The sequence below is a fragment of the Rhipicephalus microplus genome, chromosome X, assembly GCF_043290135.1.
Source record: "Rhipicephalus microplus isolate Deutch F79 chromosome X, USDA_Rmic, whole genome shotgun sequence".
In the NCBI taxonomy this organism is placed as follows: Eukaryota; Metazoa; Arthropoda; class Arachnida; order Ixodida; family Ixodidae; genus Rhipicephalus; species Rhipicephalus microplus.
Window position 1 is genome coordinate 86,176,464 of NC_134710.1, and position 19,835 is coordinate 86,196,298.

General features: G+C 43.7%; 1 protein-coding gene across 1 annotated transcript; it reads right to left on the reverse strand.

The window, feature by feature from the left end:
• Window positions 1–2,489: 2,489 nt before the first annotated feature.
• On the reverse strand, window positions 2,490–19,007 carry LOC119176734 (uncharacterized). Its single transcript, XM_037428092.2, has 4 exons — window positions 18,929–19,007; window positions 13,519–13,647; window positions 3,809–3,931; window positions 2,490–3,059 (listed from the first exon to the last, which is right to left on the reverse strand). The coding sequence occupies exons 1-4, from the start codon at window positions 19,002–19,004 to the stop codon at window positions 2,926–2,928; spliced, it is 462 nt and encodes a 153-aa protein (XP_037283989.2). The 5' UTR covers window positions 19,005–19,007; the 3' UTR covers window positions 2,490–2,925.
• Window positions 19,008–19,835: the final 828 nt, after the last annotated feature.

Below are 19,835 nucleotides of genomic sequence, written 5' to 3' on the forward strand. Positions count from 1 at the left end.
GACACACTGTTTTGAGAGAGATTTTTTTGATGAGGCACTAGCGGTACCAAGCCTGGAACCGGGCATCTAGGGAAGAATGTTTCTACTCCTCTGACGCCATCAGAAAACTGCGTTGCAACTTACTCTAAGGCGCTTCTTCTTCTTCGTCTTCTTCCATGCATGCCCGTTTTCAGTTCCCCATGTAGGAATGGGTGTTTCGAGTTTACTAACACCGTCGGCTGGTCTCACTGATGCCTTCTTCCTTTTTAGTGGACCGGTAGTGAGTAAAGCACCGTCACTTTGCAGATAGGTTTCAAGAAGTCGTTTCAAACAGATAACTTTACCGTAGGGAACCACGTTTGTGTCTCTGGTTTTAGATAACAAACTTGAGTGTCTTGGTAAATTTTTTTCGGGGATTGTCGCACCACTGCTAAGCCAAGCATAATGATTTATAGGCAGTAACGAGGAGCATTTGGCTCATAACAAGCGTATATAGTATAGACAGGTGGCGAGTGGTGGGATTTATCTAACTATCACGCCCATTTTCCATGGTCCGTGACGACGACATGACACATGGATATGTAATGTCGACAATCCGAGACCCAAATCTGCTTCGCCCATAAAAAATGTCAGCTTTGATCGCAGAGCGAAGCAGCAATAGTGAGACCAATGCGTTAGAAAACCAGGCAAACTAAGGCATATTCTTTTACCCACCAAACTACTTGCACGAAGCATTCGCTTACTAAATATTTTAAAAGGCCAAAAACGAAAATGGAATTTACTCTAAGTCTCAGATTATCAATTACATGCTCATGCGGACATCATGTTCAATGAATGCTACAAAAAAAAAAAAAAACATTCACCCAGCTAATGAACTGGATAAAGTAATATTTTCTCAAAATTTATAGTTAAACACCTAAAAGAGTTTTCTTCGTGCATTTTCAAAGTGATGAGTAAGCATACATTTTCTTGCAGGAAAACTGGCTGCGGCGTCCCATGGAATGGTGTCGGGTGGAAGCGACACGGTGGCTTTCGTAATCTTCGTGAGCTTCTAGAACGGTCCCACAAAAGAAGCGTCCAGCGAGCACCGAAACGTGTTTGGCAATAAAGTTTCTTGAGTTTGAACGTGATAGCACGAAAGAACTCGTTGCGCAGAAATTCTCGTGTCGGTGCCGGTGGCATCGGCAGCGGCTTCTTTGATCGTCAGCGAAAAATCAGCGTTAGTCATGAACGAAAATTCGAGATATATGCAAAGAAAGAAGGGCGCTGGGGGAAGCTAGTACTTGGGTGTTCATCGAGGTCCACTTTAGTTCTCCACTGAGAATGGAAGGCAGCCTATAGCGATTGGGAGTGTTTGTATGTGCGTGCGTGCGGCCATTTTTATCGCGTTAAGCTATTAAAGGCGATGCCTAAGAGCCCATTATAATTTTATGATGCGTAGAATGCTCCATAGCATGTTGTGCTAAAGAAGGATTTTGTTTCATGACGATGAAATATTTACACGAAGCCTTCAGTTCGACGTCCCAAACCACTATGTGGCTATGAGGGACACCTTGGTTCCTCATAACCTTAAAAATTGAGACTCCCTGGGGTTCTTAGTCGTGCACCTAAATCTGAGTACACGGACCTCATGCATTCTCGCCTCCATCGAAAATGCAGCTGGCCCGGCCGGGATTCAATCCCGTGACCTTTGGGTGAGCCGTCAAGCAATGTAACCGCTAGTTCACCGGGGCGGGTTTTATAGAAAGTGCCCTCCTTTCGCATTCGTTTCGGACTGCCATTAGCAGGCATTGATATGGTTCAGATGCATTCAAACTCTGCAAGCTTGGTTGCTTTTCTTAGTGAATAAGACGCTTTGCATAAGTTGAAACACTAGGTTTAAAACCCCTAACCCCACAGGTGAATCAGTTGTCTTTTATACATTCACTTTTTTTACAAAGATTCGTCTGAAGTGACAGTGGTAGGGATGGACGTCTATAGTGTTCTGGTTCAGTCAGCGTAGAAATGATTGCGTCTTTAATGTTATAAATTTCTTTCTTTCTTTCTTTCTTTCTTTCTTTCTTTCTTTCTTTCTTTCTTTCTTTCTTTCTTTCTTTCTTTCTTTCTTTCTTTCTTTCTTTCTTTCTTTCTTTCTTTCTTTCTTTCTTTGTTTCTTTGTTTCTTTGTTTCTTTGTTTCTTTGTTTCTTTCTTTCTTTCTTTCTTTCTTTCTGCTGTGTTTTGCTGTGGAGAGGTACAGGTCTATATTGCCTCGGCTACTACATATCAATAAGCTCTGCAGCGAAAAAATAAATAAAAGAATAATACCTAACGGTACTCAAGAATGAACAATAGGAAAAAAACAAATGTACACATAATAGCACACTTAGACAAGTTAAAATATTATGAAATATAACAGTAGTTTCATTTCTTTCTTTCTTTCTTTCTTTTTTCTTTCTTTCTTTCTTTCTTCCTTTCTTTTTTTTCTGGAGGAGTTTCACCAAATGAGAAAGGGGAGAAATTTTTTTCGGTGTTGAGTTTGAAAGAGGTTTCATTTTATTCCTCATTGATTGGTGTTGCAAAAGTAAGACCCTTGCATAAGCGTCATGATAACATTCTTCAGCGCCCCGATGAACGGTATCCTTGTAGACTTGGTTTTGCGCAATACTGTCTCTTGCCCAGACTGGCGCCAGCTGGTTATTGCAAGACGCTGCATTGGGTAAGACCAAGCATTTGGGAGAATGGTGCTCATGGTATTGAAGAATGTGTGAGTAATTACGCATTCACTGAGTTACAATACCGCATTGCTGCTTGGAGAATGAGGGCGACGAGGCCCCACATTTCGGTTGATCTGTGTTCGCTCTGCTTATTGTAACTGAGGAAAAAAAAAAACAGTTGACTGTGTTGCTCGCTGTGTGCCACGTAAACATCCTTTCATCGTGTCGGTGAATGACAACTGATTAGCGCTGCTACTCCGTTCGGCAGCAAAGTTGACTAAGAGAGCAGTCTGCACTGGGAACCCTTGTTTTGCAGTATTCTGAGCTGTCGTTGGCCACACACCTTCCAGGGAATCCGTAGTCTGACAGGCAGGTAGTACCTATAGCTGTGGAAGAAGACACGAATGCGTCAGTCGAATATCTCTCTTCTCTTCGGACGGGTTCGCCCGTTGGCATCTGACAAACTAAGGATTGAATACTTGATGCATCTTATCAAAACACAAAGAAATCACATTCTGGAAATTAACGTGCCAGAACTACAATGTGATTGCGAGGCGCATCATGTACAAAGTTTGACATTCCGGAATAATTTTGATTACTTGGGCCTCCTTAGCACAGCACGTAGGATCTCTACGTGGTTGTTCTTGCATTTCGCACCAATCGAAATTTAGCAGCTGTGACTTGGATTTCAAGACGTGTTCTCGAGATTCTCTGCGCGACAGTTACTTGGCAATTAGAAAGGAAATTCAAGGGTACAAGAAATTAACAGTAGCTCACTTTTGTCAAGTGAAATGAATTACGGAAATATAACAATGCATGCACCATTATTTCGATGCGGTGTTTGTCTCGGCCACAAGCTTTCACGCTGCTCATGCTTGAGAGAAGAAGAAAGCTGCTCAATTTGACGGGATCGGTTGTGCATAGTACATATGTATACGCTGCAGATAATTAACTGTCAAATTATTGAACAAAGCTCTGCAGGTTTGAGTAGCAGTGAGAACCGCCTTTTTTTTGTACCCTGCGAAGTTCAAACTTTGTGACACACCAGACCTTTGCTATGGAAAAGAACGGATCACAAACACGTCGCTCGAAAAGTTCATTCATAGCAGTGTCATTGAGAAAGTGCGGAACTTACTCATCTCGCAGCACACTTTGTCGTCTTTGCAGCCGAATAAAAACGCCCTGAACATCCAATTCTTGCATACGTCCCTCGCCTGACAACTGTAGCCTTCTGTCTCGCAGTTTAATATTTCATTTCCTGTATGTGAAGATGAGTTGAGATGCTATAGTCGCATAGGATTCGAGACACATATAACAAAGATGCATTTCAGAGAGCAGAAATACATTTTATGGACACGTCACACCCGATTCCGTTTAGTGATGGAGGCAGATCCATACAACATATTTTTTGGACGTGCCCATGCTTTCAGACATTCTCCGTTACAGTGCAGCGACAGCTATGCATATACGGCAACAGATTACTCAAATTCTGCTTCTATCCATGCACAAAACAGAGCTTGCAGCAAATATTTGATATTAGTTGGAACGCAAGCATTGTAGGTGATCTTGCAAGCACTTTCAAGATGATACGCCACACTGCTTTTTTTTTTTTGCAGGGTGCTGCACAACTTTCAGAGCGACAGGGGGGAGGTTTTTTATAAGGACATCCCAGCAACCTGAACAGCCAAGCCTAGACATAATGCTGAAGTATTCTTGAACACGACTAAATGCACATTGTTTCATTTCGTATGCAACAAGTAACATCCTTTTTTTTTGCTAAGGAGTGTGGTGTTTTATGCATACAATGCAATAACCAAGATGGGTTCAAGAAGGCCACTCCAGGTGCGACAATGGCATAATCGTTCCTACAATTGAAACATATCTTGTCTGTAAAGGGCCCTAAAGCAGACGCTGTTGAGTGAGTAAAATATACATGTAGCAAATATATTTCAGTGCCTATAGTGGCGGGGGCCAAGAAATCTAGAAATACGCGATGAGAGTCTAGAACACAGTGAAATATGACGATTGTAACACATTGCACTGCTGCCTTGGCAGACACTTGTGTACAAGGCCCTAAAAGCCTGCGCTCCATAAAGCATAAATAGAACTTTCTTGAGGGAGGACATGCATACTCACAGCCTTTCCGGCTGGGCTAATGACATTCTTTTCATCTGGTGAAGCCTAACGCGAGCTAATAATTGTGCCACATTACACTTCTGCCTAGGCCTGCGGTACCGTAACACACACAAAGAAACGTGCGACACAACGCCACTTAAAAAGTTTTACACAACTTTGTTGTCGAGTAACTCTGCCGCAAAGATTTTTAATTTGCCTAACTGCATAAGGAGTGCAAGGTTAATTAAGCTGCATTAGAAGTGCTAAATTTGAGACAAGACTTTATACGTGGAATTTGCTGAGCGTTATAGCAAGCACTTAAAACAGCACTTTTTGACTTCCTACTTGACAAGTAATGCTTTATTTTTCGGCGTCTTTAAGAAAGCTTGCACAACATAAGAAAAAAAAGAGCCATCACCACTTTAAGTGCCGTGATTACGGCGCTCTCAAACCGGCCACGCATGAACGAACGGTGCATTTAACCTTAAGTGTGATGCCGCTTTAAAAAGTATCGGGGCAGCAGGGCAGTTGTTGAGTGCGCAATTCAGAGCAGTGATCGTTAGCGAAAGCGCTGCGTATAGTCAGTATAAAGCTGTCCGGTCCGGTCATAAGCGGAGGCCCACCACGCTAAATGTGCCATGATGTTGCATCATACGCGGTATGTTTGAGAGCATTTAAATCTCGGCGTACAACGAGATATGTCATGTAATTTTATCTTTATCAATACTTCACGAAATGTTTCAGGCCAGCACAAAAATGGTTGCATAATAAATAACACGTTAGATATTCCCGTATTAGACGTTTACTAGAACACTATTAGTACTTACAGAGTAGCTTAATTCATCTGGAGTGGATTAACTATGCAAATACAAAAAGTATAAAAATGGCCTGCATGCCCAATGTATACTTTTGTGGTGCTTCAGCATTATTTTAAGCCTTATCTGTGAATTTAGCTGAAATATATTGTTATACGTCTAGGTTATACGCTGATTCTCCCCACACGGAATCACTCGTACTCAGAATGAGCATACATTTTTTTTCAATCGAGCTCACTCTGACTCAAACTCACCATAACATTACTTACTCTGACTTACTTAGACTCATGACTGTATTTGAGTCTGAGTCAGTCTGAGTGAGTCGACTTATTACTTAGTTTTAATATATTGAACTCTTTAGGTCAAGTCTTAAACGGTCTTTAACAGCAGCATCTCGCACAATCGGTGCTCCAGTAGGCACCTTTTCATCTCGTACGTCCTAATAAGAGTTATCAGTGGTTGCAATCTATAAGGGCTATTTTTATTGCAAGAGATATCCCCCGAGATATTGTTAAGAATTACCGTGAACAGGTTTAGTGGGGAAGGTCAAGGCACCTCACCCGGAAATAAATTACGCCCGTTATACACTTATCTGATCAATAAATACTGAGTTGGCGTACAAAAGCGAGTAGGTTGAAGTATGGGCGAGTGTAGACGAGATTATAAACGCGAGCCGACAAAGGGCCGATAATAATGCTGAAGTAGTTATCTCGATAGGTCGGTACAAATATGTGGATTTGATGATTGATTGATATGTGGCGTTTAACGTCCCAAAACCACCATATGATTATGAGAGACGCCGTAGTGGAGGGCTCCGGAAATTTTGACCACCTGGGGTTCTTTAACGTGCACCCAAATCTGAGCACACGGGCCTACAACATTTCCGCCTCCATCAGAAATGCAGCCGCTGCAGCCGGGATTCGAACCCGCGACCTGCGGGTCAGCAGCCGAGTACCTTAGCCACTAGATCACCGCGGCGGGGCTACAAATATGTGGAGCTCACTCAGATTTACTCATGAAGTATACTTTGCGCAGGCGGAAGTACCTGGAACTGCGTGCGTTTGGCGCTGTTCCCGGTACGTTCATCTGCTGGTGCATCTGTCACAAGCGATGCTCACCATCTCCAAAGAAATAAAATGTACAAAACAAAACAAAAGTCCTTCGTGGGGTTTGAATGTAGGGCGTCTTGCTGTGAAGGAAAGAGTCTTGATCAGGCGGCAACACACTCATCCTTGCTTAAAGTGAATATATCTGAGTCATATGGAAGCTTTGTACTCGCGGCGAAAAACAAAACTTGGAGCACGCTTGAGCTTCACATTCAAGAGTAGAACGTGATAGCGTAATCTACATTTTACATTTTGCTGGCCTCTGCTGCTTTGGCAGGATTTTGTTTGGGGCTGCGACAACTGGTGTTGCTCGAACGAAGGCCTCCGAGATCAAGAAGTGTTTCGCGACATTCCTGCTAGTGTAAGGGCGCATGCCCCACGAAATTGTGACCAAGGCGCATTAGGACCCGTTGTTTATCGCCTTCAACCTCATGGAGAGGAAACTTTTGTGCGCGTGACGTTTGCCATTTCAGGCTAAAATAGAATGTCTATTACTTGTACAACGCCATAATTCTTCCTTTCGAAAATCGACGAACTACTCACTACGCGTCGGTAAGGTGCCACGCATACCACGGCACATTTAAAAATGGTGGACAGTTGGTTTTAAGCTACACAATTGTTTCAGAATTAGACGATGTTTTGACACCTGATGCGATTCTGTGATCGTGCCACACAATATTACATGCATTATGAACCGACTAGATGGCAATCTAAACGTTTTTTCCTTTTTTCTTTTTTTGTAGGCCCATGTACTCAGATATTTGGGTGCACGTTAAAGAACCCCAGGTGGTAAAAATTTCCGGAGCCCTCCACTACGGCGTCTCTCATAATCAAATAGTGGTTTTGGGACGTTAAACCCCAGAAATCAATCATCATCAATCATCAATCCTTTTTTCTTTTTTTGATGAAGTAGTTTTAAGCGCTCGCGTGACTCTGTGGTAGAACATCTGCTTGCCTCGTTGAATTCCACATTTTCAACCACACCAAACATTTCTCTTATATATTTATCTCAAGCTATCTTCAATTTTCACTCGTGGACATCGTGGCTTTTGCTCTCGCAACCAACGACGCCGACGCCTACGCAGGAATGTATGCGAAAAAAGTGTTCTGACGCTATCACGTTAGAATGTGAAAAAATGTAGTTGATCCCTCGTCTAAGAACTGGTATAACACGAAGGGGAAACGTGCCTTCACAGAGGAAGTTGAGCGAGTTTTTTGTGCACTGTTTTGCCACATGGAAGAAGGAATGGATGATACAGCAACGAATGGCAAAATCACGAGAAGAACGACAACCAGCTTGAAACTTGCAGCGCACACCTCAAGTAGAAAGCCCGCACGAAGGTGCGTGCTTCTGCTTGAGGTGTGTGCCAGGTGCATTTCCAGCTGTACAAGTGACAAAAAAAAATGGCCTCGTGGGTACATGTCTCAAAAAATGAGTTAGGCTAACAGCGCAAACAAGGGATGAAAAACAAAAAAGATTGCCAGATCCCACCTACAGTTGCCCGTCAATGATATGCGAAGCACGAATGAGGAAGGTTGTTATGATACCTTAAGATCAACACAACGTTATGAGATGGGCTTAAATTATGCCGTACATAACTTCCTTGTCATAATTATCATGTGTGGACGTGTCATTTATCTTTGTATATTCACGTCACGCGATACCAAATTTGGTGTATGTGAATCTAGCGAAATCACCACGAGCGCATCATTATCGCGGCATCTAGTCATGTTCTTACATGACACGCATCTCATGATTATCATGCTTGTACCAGTCATATACATTTGTCAATCAATCAAGGCCCGTAATGCTAAATTTGGTATATGTGAAGCTAGCGAAACGACCGCGAGCGCACCATGATTTACATGACATGCACGTCATGATTTCGACGTTAGGTCCGGTCGCTTATGTTCACCATGCAGTCATGTCATACCATAACAGTTTTGCAATATGTCATGCGAACGAAATCACCACAAAATCATCAAGATCATGATATGTAAATCATCATATTTATGACATACATTTCATGATTTTATATTCTGACTAGTCACTTATGCTCGTCATACACTTTAGTTATCCCATACCAATTTTTGTATCAATACGATTAAAAAAAATTGGTATCAATACCATTCAGGTCGCGGGTTCAAATCCCGGCTGCGGCGGCTGCATTTCCGTTGGAGGCGGAAATGTTGTAGTCCCATGTGCTCAGATTTGGGTGCACATTAAAGAACCCCAGGTGGTCAAAATTTCCGGAGCCCTCCACTTCGGCGTCTCTCATAATTATATGGTGGTTTTGGGACGTTAAACCCCACAAATCAATCAATCAATCAATCGTATCAATACCATTATCGGAACGGCCAGGAGAGCTTAAAGTCGTAGGCGGTGGTATAGATAGATAGATAGATAGATAGATAGATAGATAGATAGATAGATAGATAGATAGATAGATAGATACGCTCAAAGTCGCCGAAGTTTGCTAAGAAATGCTTCACTTTTGAAACAAAACGAAACACGAGAATGGTGACTGACAACTCATTATTTATGGGAAGAAACCAAAAGTATGTACACATGAACAAAAATAGTGCCAGCGTGAGTGAAAATGAGATGACATTTACACCAAGTGACGTCAGGAAATGTCACCTTGTGTTCGAGTTTAGTTGTTTTTTGTTTGCAAAGGTGCATTTTCTTGTCTTCTTTCAATAACTAATGAGTTGCCTGTCAGAGCACGTCTTCGTGTTGTCTCTGCTACGCTCAGTGTTTGCTTTGTTGATTCATTTTTTCTATCATCAGTGAAGCTGTTCAGCAAACGAAAGTGAGGTGACTCAAAATGTTCAACAGTAACCTATCACACACAATGCAATTAAATCGAAAATGTCTGTTTAAAAAGTCGCTTTTGAATTGAGCGTATGCTATTTTAGAGTTTTACATGTGAACAGTGCGCACATTAGGCCGTGGCTTGCGTCGTCTTGTGTGGCTCACCGCATGCGCTTAGCGTTTTGTGCACGATCTTAATCGGCATTTGCCGTCTGAGTGCTCCCTTCTTCATTTTAAACGGACCAGTTGAGAGTAGTAGGGTTTGCTCAATTTCCGGAGAAAAGGAGAGAATGCGAAAGACGCCCTGCCGATGCCACCTGGCAACAGCATTTTATAGAGATGGTCGCAAGCTAAAATAACACTTTGCGCCTATAGGCATCCCTTTAAGGCCGCGCCGGTTGGAAATTCCCAGAGGAGATTCTGCACGCATTTTAGCGTGTTAGCGTTAGGAAGCTGGTTTCCGAGAAATTCTGGTTACGGCGTTGGTGTGGTCAGTTGTGAGCAAAAAATCAGCATCATCCTTGCGTAGAAAATCGAAAATGATGCCAATAAAATAAATACCAAATATATTTAGTTTGACTGAGAATTGAACCAAGAGAGAGGAGAGAGAGAGAGGAGAGAGAGAGAGAGATAAAGAGAAAAGTCAGGGTAGTTAAGCAAGCTTGACTCGGTTGGCTGCCCTGCAATTGGGGTGGGGGAAAGCGTGAATAACAGAAACGAAAGTGAGAGAAAAGGGGGAGAGTAAAAAAGAGATGAATACATAGTCAGCTCGAGACTACTCAGCACGGTCTCACGCTGTTCTTTCGCAAGCGCTCGTGAAGTCCGGTGGTCCATAAAAAGTACAAAAGAGCCTTCATGGGTTTGCGCGTATGCGATACCTTCGGCCAAGGTCCCAGGATCTTTTCTGTAAGCGGTCGTCAATCCAGCCGATGGAGCTTGGCTTCCATAACACGTCGTTCACACTGGTATGCTCGACATTGGCATAAAATGCGCTTAAGCGTCTCCTCGAAGGCGCAAAGGTTGCATGCCGAACTGTTTGCCATTCCGAGGAGACAAGAATACGCATTTGTAAATGCCACGCCTAACCTCATGTGACACAGCGAAGTTTCAGCGCGTCGTGGGAGCCCGGTTGGCAAACGAAGTTACAAGTTTGGGTCGATCGAATGAATACAGGCGCGCGTTGGACAAACCCGGCGTATTTCATTGTGGGAGAGTTATACGACGAGCAAGTGATTGTAGTCGCCTTGCAGCGTCCGTTCTGAAGAGTGGTATGGGCGTGCGCTGGTTTTGGTCACGAGCTGATATAGCAGCCTCATCCACGCGGTCATTGCCGACAATTCCGCAATGACTCGGCATCCATTGAAATATAATATTGTAACCTTCCTCAAGCGCTTCGTGGTAGTCGGGCCTTATCTGATATACTGATTGTTCGTGTAATCCATGCAGTATAGTGAACCGTAGTGTCCATAAGGCTGGTCTCGAGTCACAAAAGACGACCTATTGATTAGGTTGCTGCTTAAAAATGTACTTGACCGCATAGAATGAAGAATGTACTTGACTTGATGTCGTGGTGTGAGAGAACTTATAGCAATACATTAACAGATCGAACAACCACTGCTCCTGTAGAACTCCTGGAATTTGTAGAGTCATCGGTGTAAGCATGTATGTGGTAAAAGTATGTTTGTATAACAGACGCAAAGTCAATTTCCTCAGTGCTAGCGGTGACATGCGTGCCTTCTTATTGATTCCAGGAACCGATAAGCGCTCGTCAGGTTTAAGAGACTCTATAACGCAGATGCCGAACGCAGCACAAGTTTGAAGCCAGGCGGTAATGTGTCCTGGTGTTTTGTCACAGTACCGGAGAACGAAGCATTGGGCTTCTGCGCTGTCAAACATGCTATAGGACGTGACGGAAGCCGTGATAAATGCCGAGAATGCGCTCTCAGCGTCTCGACAATGATATACGTTGTGACCGGCGTTTCATGTGCGAAAACAATAGCTGCAACTGTCGATGGGCATCTTGGAAGGCCAAGACATGTCCGAAGTGCTTAGGCATGTACGCTCTGTAGCGCACGGATGTTAGAACCAAGGTCTCCGGTGCAGCGAGCAGGTGCTCTACCTCAGAGCCACGTCATTGCTTGGGAAAATGTAATGTAGTGGGCGGGGTCTCCTCATAACGTATGTAATATTGCGCAGAAGCGTAGAAATCGTGTGAGGTGTCAAATCATGTAAATTGCAGATCGCCTCTTCTAGAGGAGGTCGGAATCTAGCTGTTCATTGTAATTCACTGGTACCATCGCCGAAGTTGTTCTTAAGCTTGAGTTCACGTTTTAGCCCACGTTTTGTTTCACGTGACGGTGAAGATCCCATTTCAATGTGGAATTCAACGAAACTAAACGAAAGTTTTAAGCTGCTGTCAGGTGATTGGGTGCGGCTACTCTTCAGAGACGTGTCTTTGCAAGGCACAGGATGAACCGTCTGTAAGCAGTGGTTCCCAACCAGACATCCCATGCGGAGCGGTGAGGAAAATGTTCGCGTCCCGGGCTTCAAGTGCACTATTCGCCATACAAGGACGCAAGGCAACAGCAAACGAATACACATCTTTATTTTTTTTTCACTGCATCTGACAAACGAACACCTTGCCACTGCGGTGGTGTAGTGGCTAAGGTACTCAGCTGCTGACATGCAGGTCGCGAGATGGAATCCAGGCAGCGGCAGCTGCATTTTCCGTGGATGCGAAAATGATGTAGGCCCGTGTGCTTAGATTTGGGTGCACGTTAAAGAACCCGAGGTGGTAGAAATTTCTTGAGTCCTCCACTACGGCGTCTTTCATAATCATATTGTGGGTTTGTGACATTAAACCCCACATGTCAATCAATCAATTACAAACGAACAACACCATTTGTCGATGGCTTGACTATCGGCACGCATAACCGCTTCCGCAGAAGGAATGTCATTAAGAGCAAACGGAGAAGCGTCGAGCATGGCGAAGGTGTCGACACGCGCGTTGCGTGCGACTCCAATGGCGCGGGTCGCAGAGCATTTCACGGTGACCGACGCACGTGCTCAAAATGTCGAGAAACGAGGCGTCGTGTACGTGATCTAGCCGCAATTTTTGTCTGCTGTTAGAGCTTGCAGAAGCAAAGGTCGTACGATGTCCATGGCCCCCGTGACGTCCGACGGGGCCGCCATTGTGTCTATAATGCCAGCTTTAGATAGGGAAACTATTCACAGACGATTTTCAGATAGGTGCGTTGTACACGGAGGACTGTTGGGAGATTGCTATTCTTACGTCCAGTAACGTAACTATAATATTTTTTAGTGGGGGGGGGGGGGGGATTGACTAAACCTTATGCTTGTGCATGCGTTTGTATGTATGCATGTAATACACACATGCAAAATCGAAAATTTTGTAGGGAAGAGAAAGAGCTGAATGACCCCCCCCCCCCCCCCCCCATTCCACCTCGTCTATGCCAAGGCTTTATTCATATATCTAGATTTGACCACTTCAACTAGCGCAAAGACCAGTGAATAGACTCAATTGTTGAGATAGAAATGTGATTCTTGTGATGGTTTATGGTACTTCGTGAACTTTACAGGAAGCGTGATTTCCTTCACCATGGCGTCACCAAAGAGTCCACAAACAAGACTATACGATCCTCTTTCCTACTCGCAGAATGTTCTTGAGGGTCTCTGCGACAGGACAATTCGCGTTCAAAAAAGTACTCTTCTTCTCCGAATCTAATAATCCTTAAATGGTGAACATTAAATGCCTTTGATCGTAATGGAAGCATTTTTGCTTTGAAAGCCGTTATGCTGGTGGATAAATATATGCCCGTAACTCTAAAAAAACTCAAATTTTAGTCCATAGGAATGTATATTCTTTGTAAATATACTGCACAGAGTGGAGATCTGCGTACAAGTCAGAAGCGCCAGTTATTTGTGCGTATGCAAGATGCATTAAAGACGGCAGGCAACGATGAGCGATACTTACGATTTCCAATATTTCCGGATGGATTGACAGTGTCGCTGGCCCCTTCTACGTCGTTCCGCAGACGTTCGCTTACCCTCGCTCCGGTGACATGTGGCTCGGTAGTGTGTCCGGCCGATCTTCTCTGCTCATCTGCTACGAGAAAGTTTCGGAGCCAAATGAGTCGGTTTCCTCCTAAGTCATGCATAAACGCGAGATCACATCCCACACCACAGGCTGCATGGCGAGCGTAATGACTGTACACGTCGTTACGAGCATCGAGAACTAAGGGGCGAAGTTAATAAGCCGTACGAGACATCACGGACAATTAGTCCATAGGCTAATTGCACGACGAGGGAGTGCGGTGAACAGATGATGGAAAGCCGTGTTTACGCACACTGTCTACCGGTTTTCATGACGCATAGCTGATAGCATTAAGCATTCGTGCGACATCGCTGGTGATGGAAATACACTCGTAACCATTCTCTTGACTTGCCCTACTCCACACTGTGGGAGCCTGTCCATGCTGCCATCCGGCGAAGCTCTCACCATTTATAACTTTGTTAGGCTGGACAATCAGCTGCGTGTCTGTGGAAGTAAAAGCTGGTAATAATGAAATACTACTATTTTTGTGCCGTAAAGGCGTTTGAGAATTGTGCACACCAGAGCGCATAGCCTGACCGCGAAAAAAAAAAAGATGTTGAAAAAATAAAATACGTCTCCCTTTCGGAAGAGGCACCGAAGTCACCACCTACTTTGCACAACTTCGGATATTTGTGATTTCTTTGGCACATCAACTGCGTTAACTGTGGATTCTTCACGAATTGGTAAGATAGAAAGACCATGTTAGTTGAATGGTTGGCGCAGTTCCCAACTGTAGTCCGGTTTGACGTGATTCCCTAGCACGGTTAACACATGGAATTCATGATGTTATGCATGTTAATAGAGGATGCTAAAGTACCATGGTGTTGAAGGTTCTTTTTTACGAAGTGTTATTGTCATTATTTTTTATTTCAAATGCGAACTATTTATTAGTGAACTTCGACGACTTTGAGCGTATCTATCTATCTAGCCGCTTACGTTTAGGTTCTCTCGTGGGCACCCCCTTAACTTGGCGTGAACCAAAATTAGCATGGGGGGGGGGGGGGTAAGATGGTTCGGTGAATATGACGTGCTGGTCAAGACGTGAATAATGTCACAATACCGTCATGTACGTCGTCAAACACTTTCCGCCAGACAATGGCACATACCCACGGGCGGGTATGTTCCGCTGGTATGGGAGTATGTGCAACAGGTGATTGACACTTAGCATCTACCCAGGAACGACGAGTACAGACATGGGCAATTTTAACGCGTGAGCATTAAGAAATACCTGACATTTGTAGCGTTGACCTGATGAATGCAAAGAATAAATGTCAGGATCACAGCTGAAATTGAACCCAAGCATTCTGCGTGGCAATGAAGCATTTTACCAAAGAGCTACTTCAGGTCTCGTAACTATTTTTCAAATAGACGCTATTCTTCGTGAAACATCAGTAGTGGTTGCAGTGCTGCCTACCCAATTTTATAAACATTACATATCTACACCTTTGATACAGCCGTCACATCGGGTTAACGCTAATTGTGGTTGGTTGTCATGCGCTCAAGTTAGTTTATGTAGCAGTGTCCAGGGCCAGCATCCTTGCGAGCATCAGCGCTTCATATCAGTTTCTGGTGTTGCTTATACGCATGTCCCAGTTGTCAGCGTTGCGCAAGTGTAAACAACTGGTTACAAAATCATCTGCCACTCTTCAACATGCAACTGTGCGTGCAACATTTGTACATATATTTAGTGTCATTTCATGACGTGTCACTTAATAAAAAAATTTGCAACATGGTCACCTTCCCTCCACATGCTTCGCACAACGTCGATTCTCAAGTACGTGGGGTCTGCCGAATTTTCTTTAACAGCTCTTACTCCTCAAACATAGAGAAATCAAGAAAAAAGGCTCATGAAATGCATCATCGGCATAAGCGTTTTGTCCGGGCTTAGGATAAGAATAGTTGCTGGCACATACAGCGCATATATGCCATTTGTACTGAATCCCGGTGTAAGTTTATGATCACAGAAAGCGGTGTTGGTGGATTTAACAATTATAAATGCTCTAAAATTAGCACAAGTGGCTTTTTAGTAGCACTGCCATATCACGGTTGTCTACCTATAGTAATGCCAGAGAGTGTTTGATTTGCCAGAGCGACAGTTATCCCACTTTTCGCAACGCCAATAAAGAAGAGATTCAACCGAAAGCTGGGCGCGCAAAATTTGTCGACAGAACTTGTGAATCATTCGAACTATTCATACAAGTGGGTTTATTATTGAGATGTTTTATGGCAGTAGTGCAAGGCTCATGTTGGTTTAGCTATCATGGTAACGTGCCTAAGGTTATCACTACTACTTGTAAATACTTGCATTTTGAGTGACAGCGATGTTTCATCAGGAAACTAAGTTCAAGTGAAGTTACAGAGTTACAGAGATATTTCTTGAAGCTTTTTCAACAGCTCGTTGAAAGCTACACTGGCGGAGGGTTGATAAGGGGGCAAGTAGCTAAGCCCATGGATACGTTAGTACGTGGCATGATCTTGAACCTTCCTTTTTGTTTATTTTGAACGCGCAGCTGACTTTTCGTGTGATTACAGTGGACCTTTTCTAGGTCTGAATAGCGTATCAAATGGAGATAGCCGAAATTGAAACTGGAGGTCAGTGGCCTCCGAAGTAGTCAGTTAGAATATCTCGGGGCCAGGTAATTCTCGTGATAATTTGAAAATGGTGCCACCAAGTGACACCCCCTCCCCCCCCCCCCCCCAAAAAAAAACATGGTGTGCGTGACGTCACCGTCACTGCGCATGCACAGGCTTGTCTCCTGAAAATGCCTATTGTGATCTGTGTAGCGTGGTGCGAGCACGTCGTGTAACACCGCGGTGGCCGCTGTAACTATGCAGCTCACGACGCTAAAATCAGCCAGTGGCCACGTTCCTGTGCCTCGGTATGGAGGACACATTTGATTTTGGGTATTACAGCATTATTAGAGAAGAGCTATTGATTTTTAGCCAACTTTCACGTTGAATCGTTAACCGCATGGCGCGTGCTGCGCTCTAATGTTCGGCTCACATGTTGGCTGAAGCCTCGATTATTGATCGGTAGAATTTTGTGACCATGTTCAAAAAAGTGTTTTAGAGTCCCTGACTCCGCACCTAATGTCTGGAGTCCCTCACGCCCCAGTCTGCTTTTATAGAGGCATGTTTCACTTTCGTGAGGCACGACTAATGTGAAAGATATATATATATATATATATATATATATATATATATATATATATATATATATATATATATATATATATATATATATATATATATTTGTTTAAAACAACAACAACTGTAACTAGCCGTTAGATACTGTTATACTGTTTCAAATGGCCAGAAAAGACGTCAGAATTTTCGAAAACGTAAAAAACTGAACAAGCCGAAATAATTTCGCACAATGACTTTATAGTGGTTGCAGTGCCATACTGCTGATCCGCATGTCACGGGATCGGATCCCGGCCACGGCGGCCACATTTTCGATGAAATTGAAAAATGCTTGAGGCCCGTGTGCTTAGATTTAGGGGCCCGTTCAAGGACACCAGATGGTCGAAATTTCCGGAGCCCTCCACTACAGCGTCTCTCATAATGTAATGGTGGTTTGGGGATCCTACACTCCTGATATTACCATTAATAAATTCCTGCCGAATATTTAAACACGCGCCAACGTAAAAAGTACCAGCTGTAAAAAAAAAAAAAAGCAGAGCTTGCACTTTAAGTCGTAGAGGGCTGGATCACGGCAGAGCTGGTGGGCATCTAGCTGGTCTTGTCTTGACTAGGCTTATACCCTCTCACCTGTCTCTTTCCCCATTCTCGCTGTACTATGCATGCCTGTGCCACCAATGAATTTTTTTCGCTAAGACCTTCTCTTTCTATCTTTATCTTTCCTTCTTTCTTTTATACTTTCTTCTTTTATTGTTCTCCACATTTATCCTTCTTTTTTATTTTACTTTCTTTCTCTATTTCTATCCATCTATCTCACCCTTAACTCACTATCGCGCCAATCAGGATTATTGCATACCATGCCAGAGAAAAGAGCGGAGGTGTTCTAGGAGTGAAGTAGAAGGCAACGACAAAGAGAGCGTATGGCGGTACACGATGATGACAATTCTCTTCGATACTCGGCCAACCTCCAGCATACCAGCTGTGCTGCAATGACGTTGAATATAAATACGTATATTGAATGTACTGCACCTGTAGCTAGTAGGGTCAATAACAAATGATTATTGATGTCTTTTTTATAATCTGTGATTTCGTCGCAACATATACGCTCTGTAAAAAAAAGTACTCCAAATGTTCCGTAACTGCCAATAGTTATTGTCTTTGTTTTGTCGGCCGAAGGCATGCCTGAGCATCAATTCTTCCTGAGTCTCGGGTAATGGTACATATGATTGATATGACTCAGTGATTATGTGCCATCATCTAGCCTGCTACTTACCCAAACTCAGAGACATAGTTTTCACATTCGCTGAGTGTAGGAGGAGGCAAAGGGTTTACGCTGTTGGTAATCGAACTAACTGTGCACTGCGGGAGGCACAACACGCAATTCTGTCATTGTTGTGGTCAAAATTCGGGTGTCTATTTACTCATGTGAGCGGTTTATAACATGTTCAGAACAAAATACAGCTGCAATAGCCTCTTCGGCTATAATAGTGCCTGCGAAGATATGAGCTTAGATGTGTGTGCCGCGGGGAGACGGGGCTGGTGTGACGGCATCGTTGCCACCCGTGACAAGTTTGGGTGGCGGACATCCAGAGACAGTCACTGGCGTCCGTTTTTGCGTGCATAGACAACAGCCAAATGTCTGTGTACACTATTCTCTAAAGTGCCCGAGAAAAGACATTGCAACAGAAGGCGACAAAAGCTCTGTTGAAATTCCTACGCGACACGGATTTGAACAAGCGGCTGTAACAGCAATGTCGCACACCGCGAAAGACTATGAATGAGTGTGCGCGCATGTGCTGCCGAATGTGCTGTGTTTATCTCTCTTCCCTCTATGCTCTCTATCTTTCATCTCCCCCATCCCCCTCCCATGCGCAGAATAGCAAATCGGCTGCCTATAGGCTGGTTAACTTCCCTGCCGTTCTTTTCCTCCTATTTTTTTTCCTTCCTTGGGTGGCGGGCGTGCTTACCCAGGTGTGCATCTCCGAAACGTGTCGTGCGCCATCCAGAGCATCATCGTCGTGAAAGAAACCATTGATGCTATCATCACGATTATGTCGCTTAACTTCATGTGAAACTTGTTTTCATATTATTTGTGCAGAGGTGAGTGTACGATTGATGGCGGGTCTGAAAGTATTTTTCGGCTACTTACATAATTCAGAATTTCCCCCACTGGAACTGGTGCAACAGGCGATAAGCAGCGCTGCAAGTGCAACGCGTCTGGTCATGTCAGCACTGAAGAACATTCTTGCCTTTAAAACAACAACAATATTCCCACTCTGTATTCGACGCAACTCGCAGAACGCTCCTTTGTTGGGGTGTTTTTTGTTTCTCATTTTTCTGGCGTCTCAGCCCACTTGGAGCCTTTCTTGAGAAGCCTATTCGTGCGAATCCACATGTTAAACGTTGAGAAACGAGTTGAATTATAAAGCGTAAGGACGTGCTTTGTTCACTTCAAGACTTTATGATACCTTTGACGGGAATACTGAACTGTGTGCTCAAAAGGTTTGGCCCAATGCACACTTCTTATCTTGTGGCGGTGCAACTGCCAATAAAGAAAATAATGGGGGATGTTTCTAATTTAGGAAACCAGTTTTTTTTAAACTGTGAGTAAGGAGTCATCTTTAGTTGAAAAAAAAGTGAAATCTTTAAGTTGATTCTTATTTAAAGCAGAGAGGAATGGTGGGACCCGCGTGAACGTTCAGTTGCATACTTTGCTGAGACTGCATGGAGCGCCGGCGTGGCTGTGATACACCATTTGTCACAGCTAAACCTGCTAGAGTTGCGATTGCCCGTTAAGACGAAGCGCATCACGTACGCTCTACTGGGATTTGCGTATTTGAAAACTTCTTCACATTTTCATTTTTCACCCAACGCTTTGATGAGGGTGATGCGATGACTGCTAGTTACTCCGGTGCCTTTCAATATCTCAACTTGCCATCACGGAGAATGTTGCTGGCCACAGTCTTTCACAGGTCGTAGTTTCAGAGAAAGTCGGACAATGAGAAAGAAAAGAGTATAGGTATGTCCTCTTTAGGAGTTTCACTAAAACGCACGAA

What these genes read in the sequence shown, in the direction of transcription:
- LOC119176734 (XM_037428092.2), bottom strand. Translation starts at nt 19,004, where the DNA reads ATGACCAGACGCGTTGCACTTGCAGCGCTGCTTATCGCCTGTTGCACC. An exon ending in TGGGGGAAATTCTGAATTAT is followed by an intron (nt 13,648 to 18,928) that starts GTAAGTAGCCGA and finishes TTCTCGTAGCAG; the next exon opens with ATGAGCAGAGAAGATCGGCC. An exon ending in ATCCGGAAATATTGGAAATC is followed by an intron (nt 3,932 to 13,518) that starts GTAAGTATCGCT and finishes CTTCACATACAG; the next exon opens with GAAATGAAATATTAAACTGC.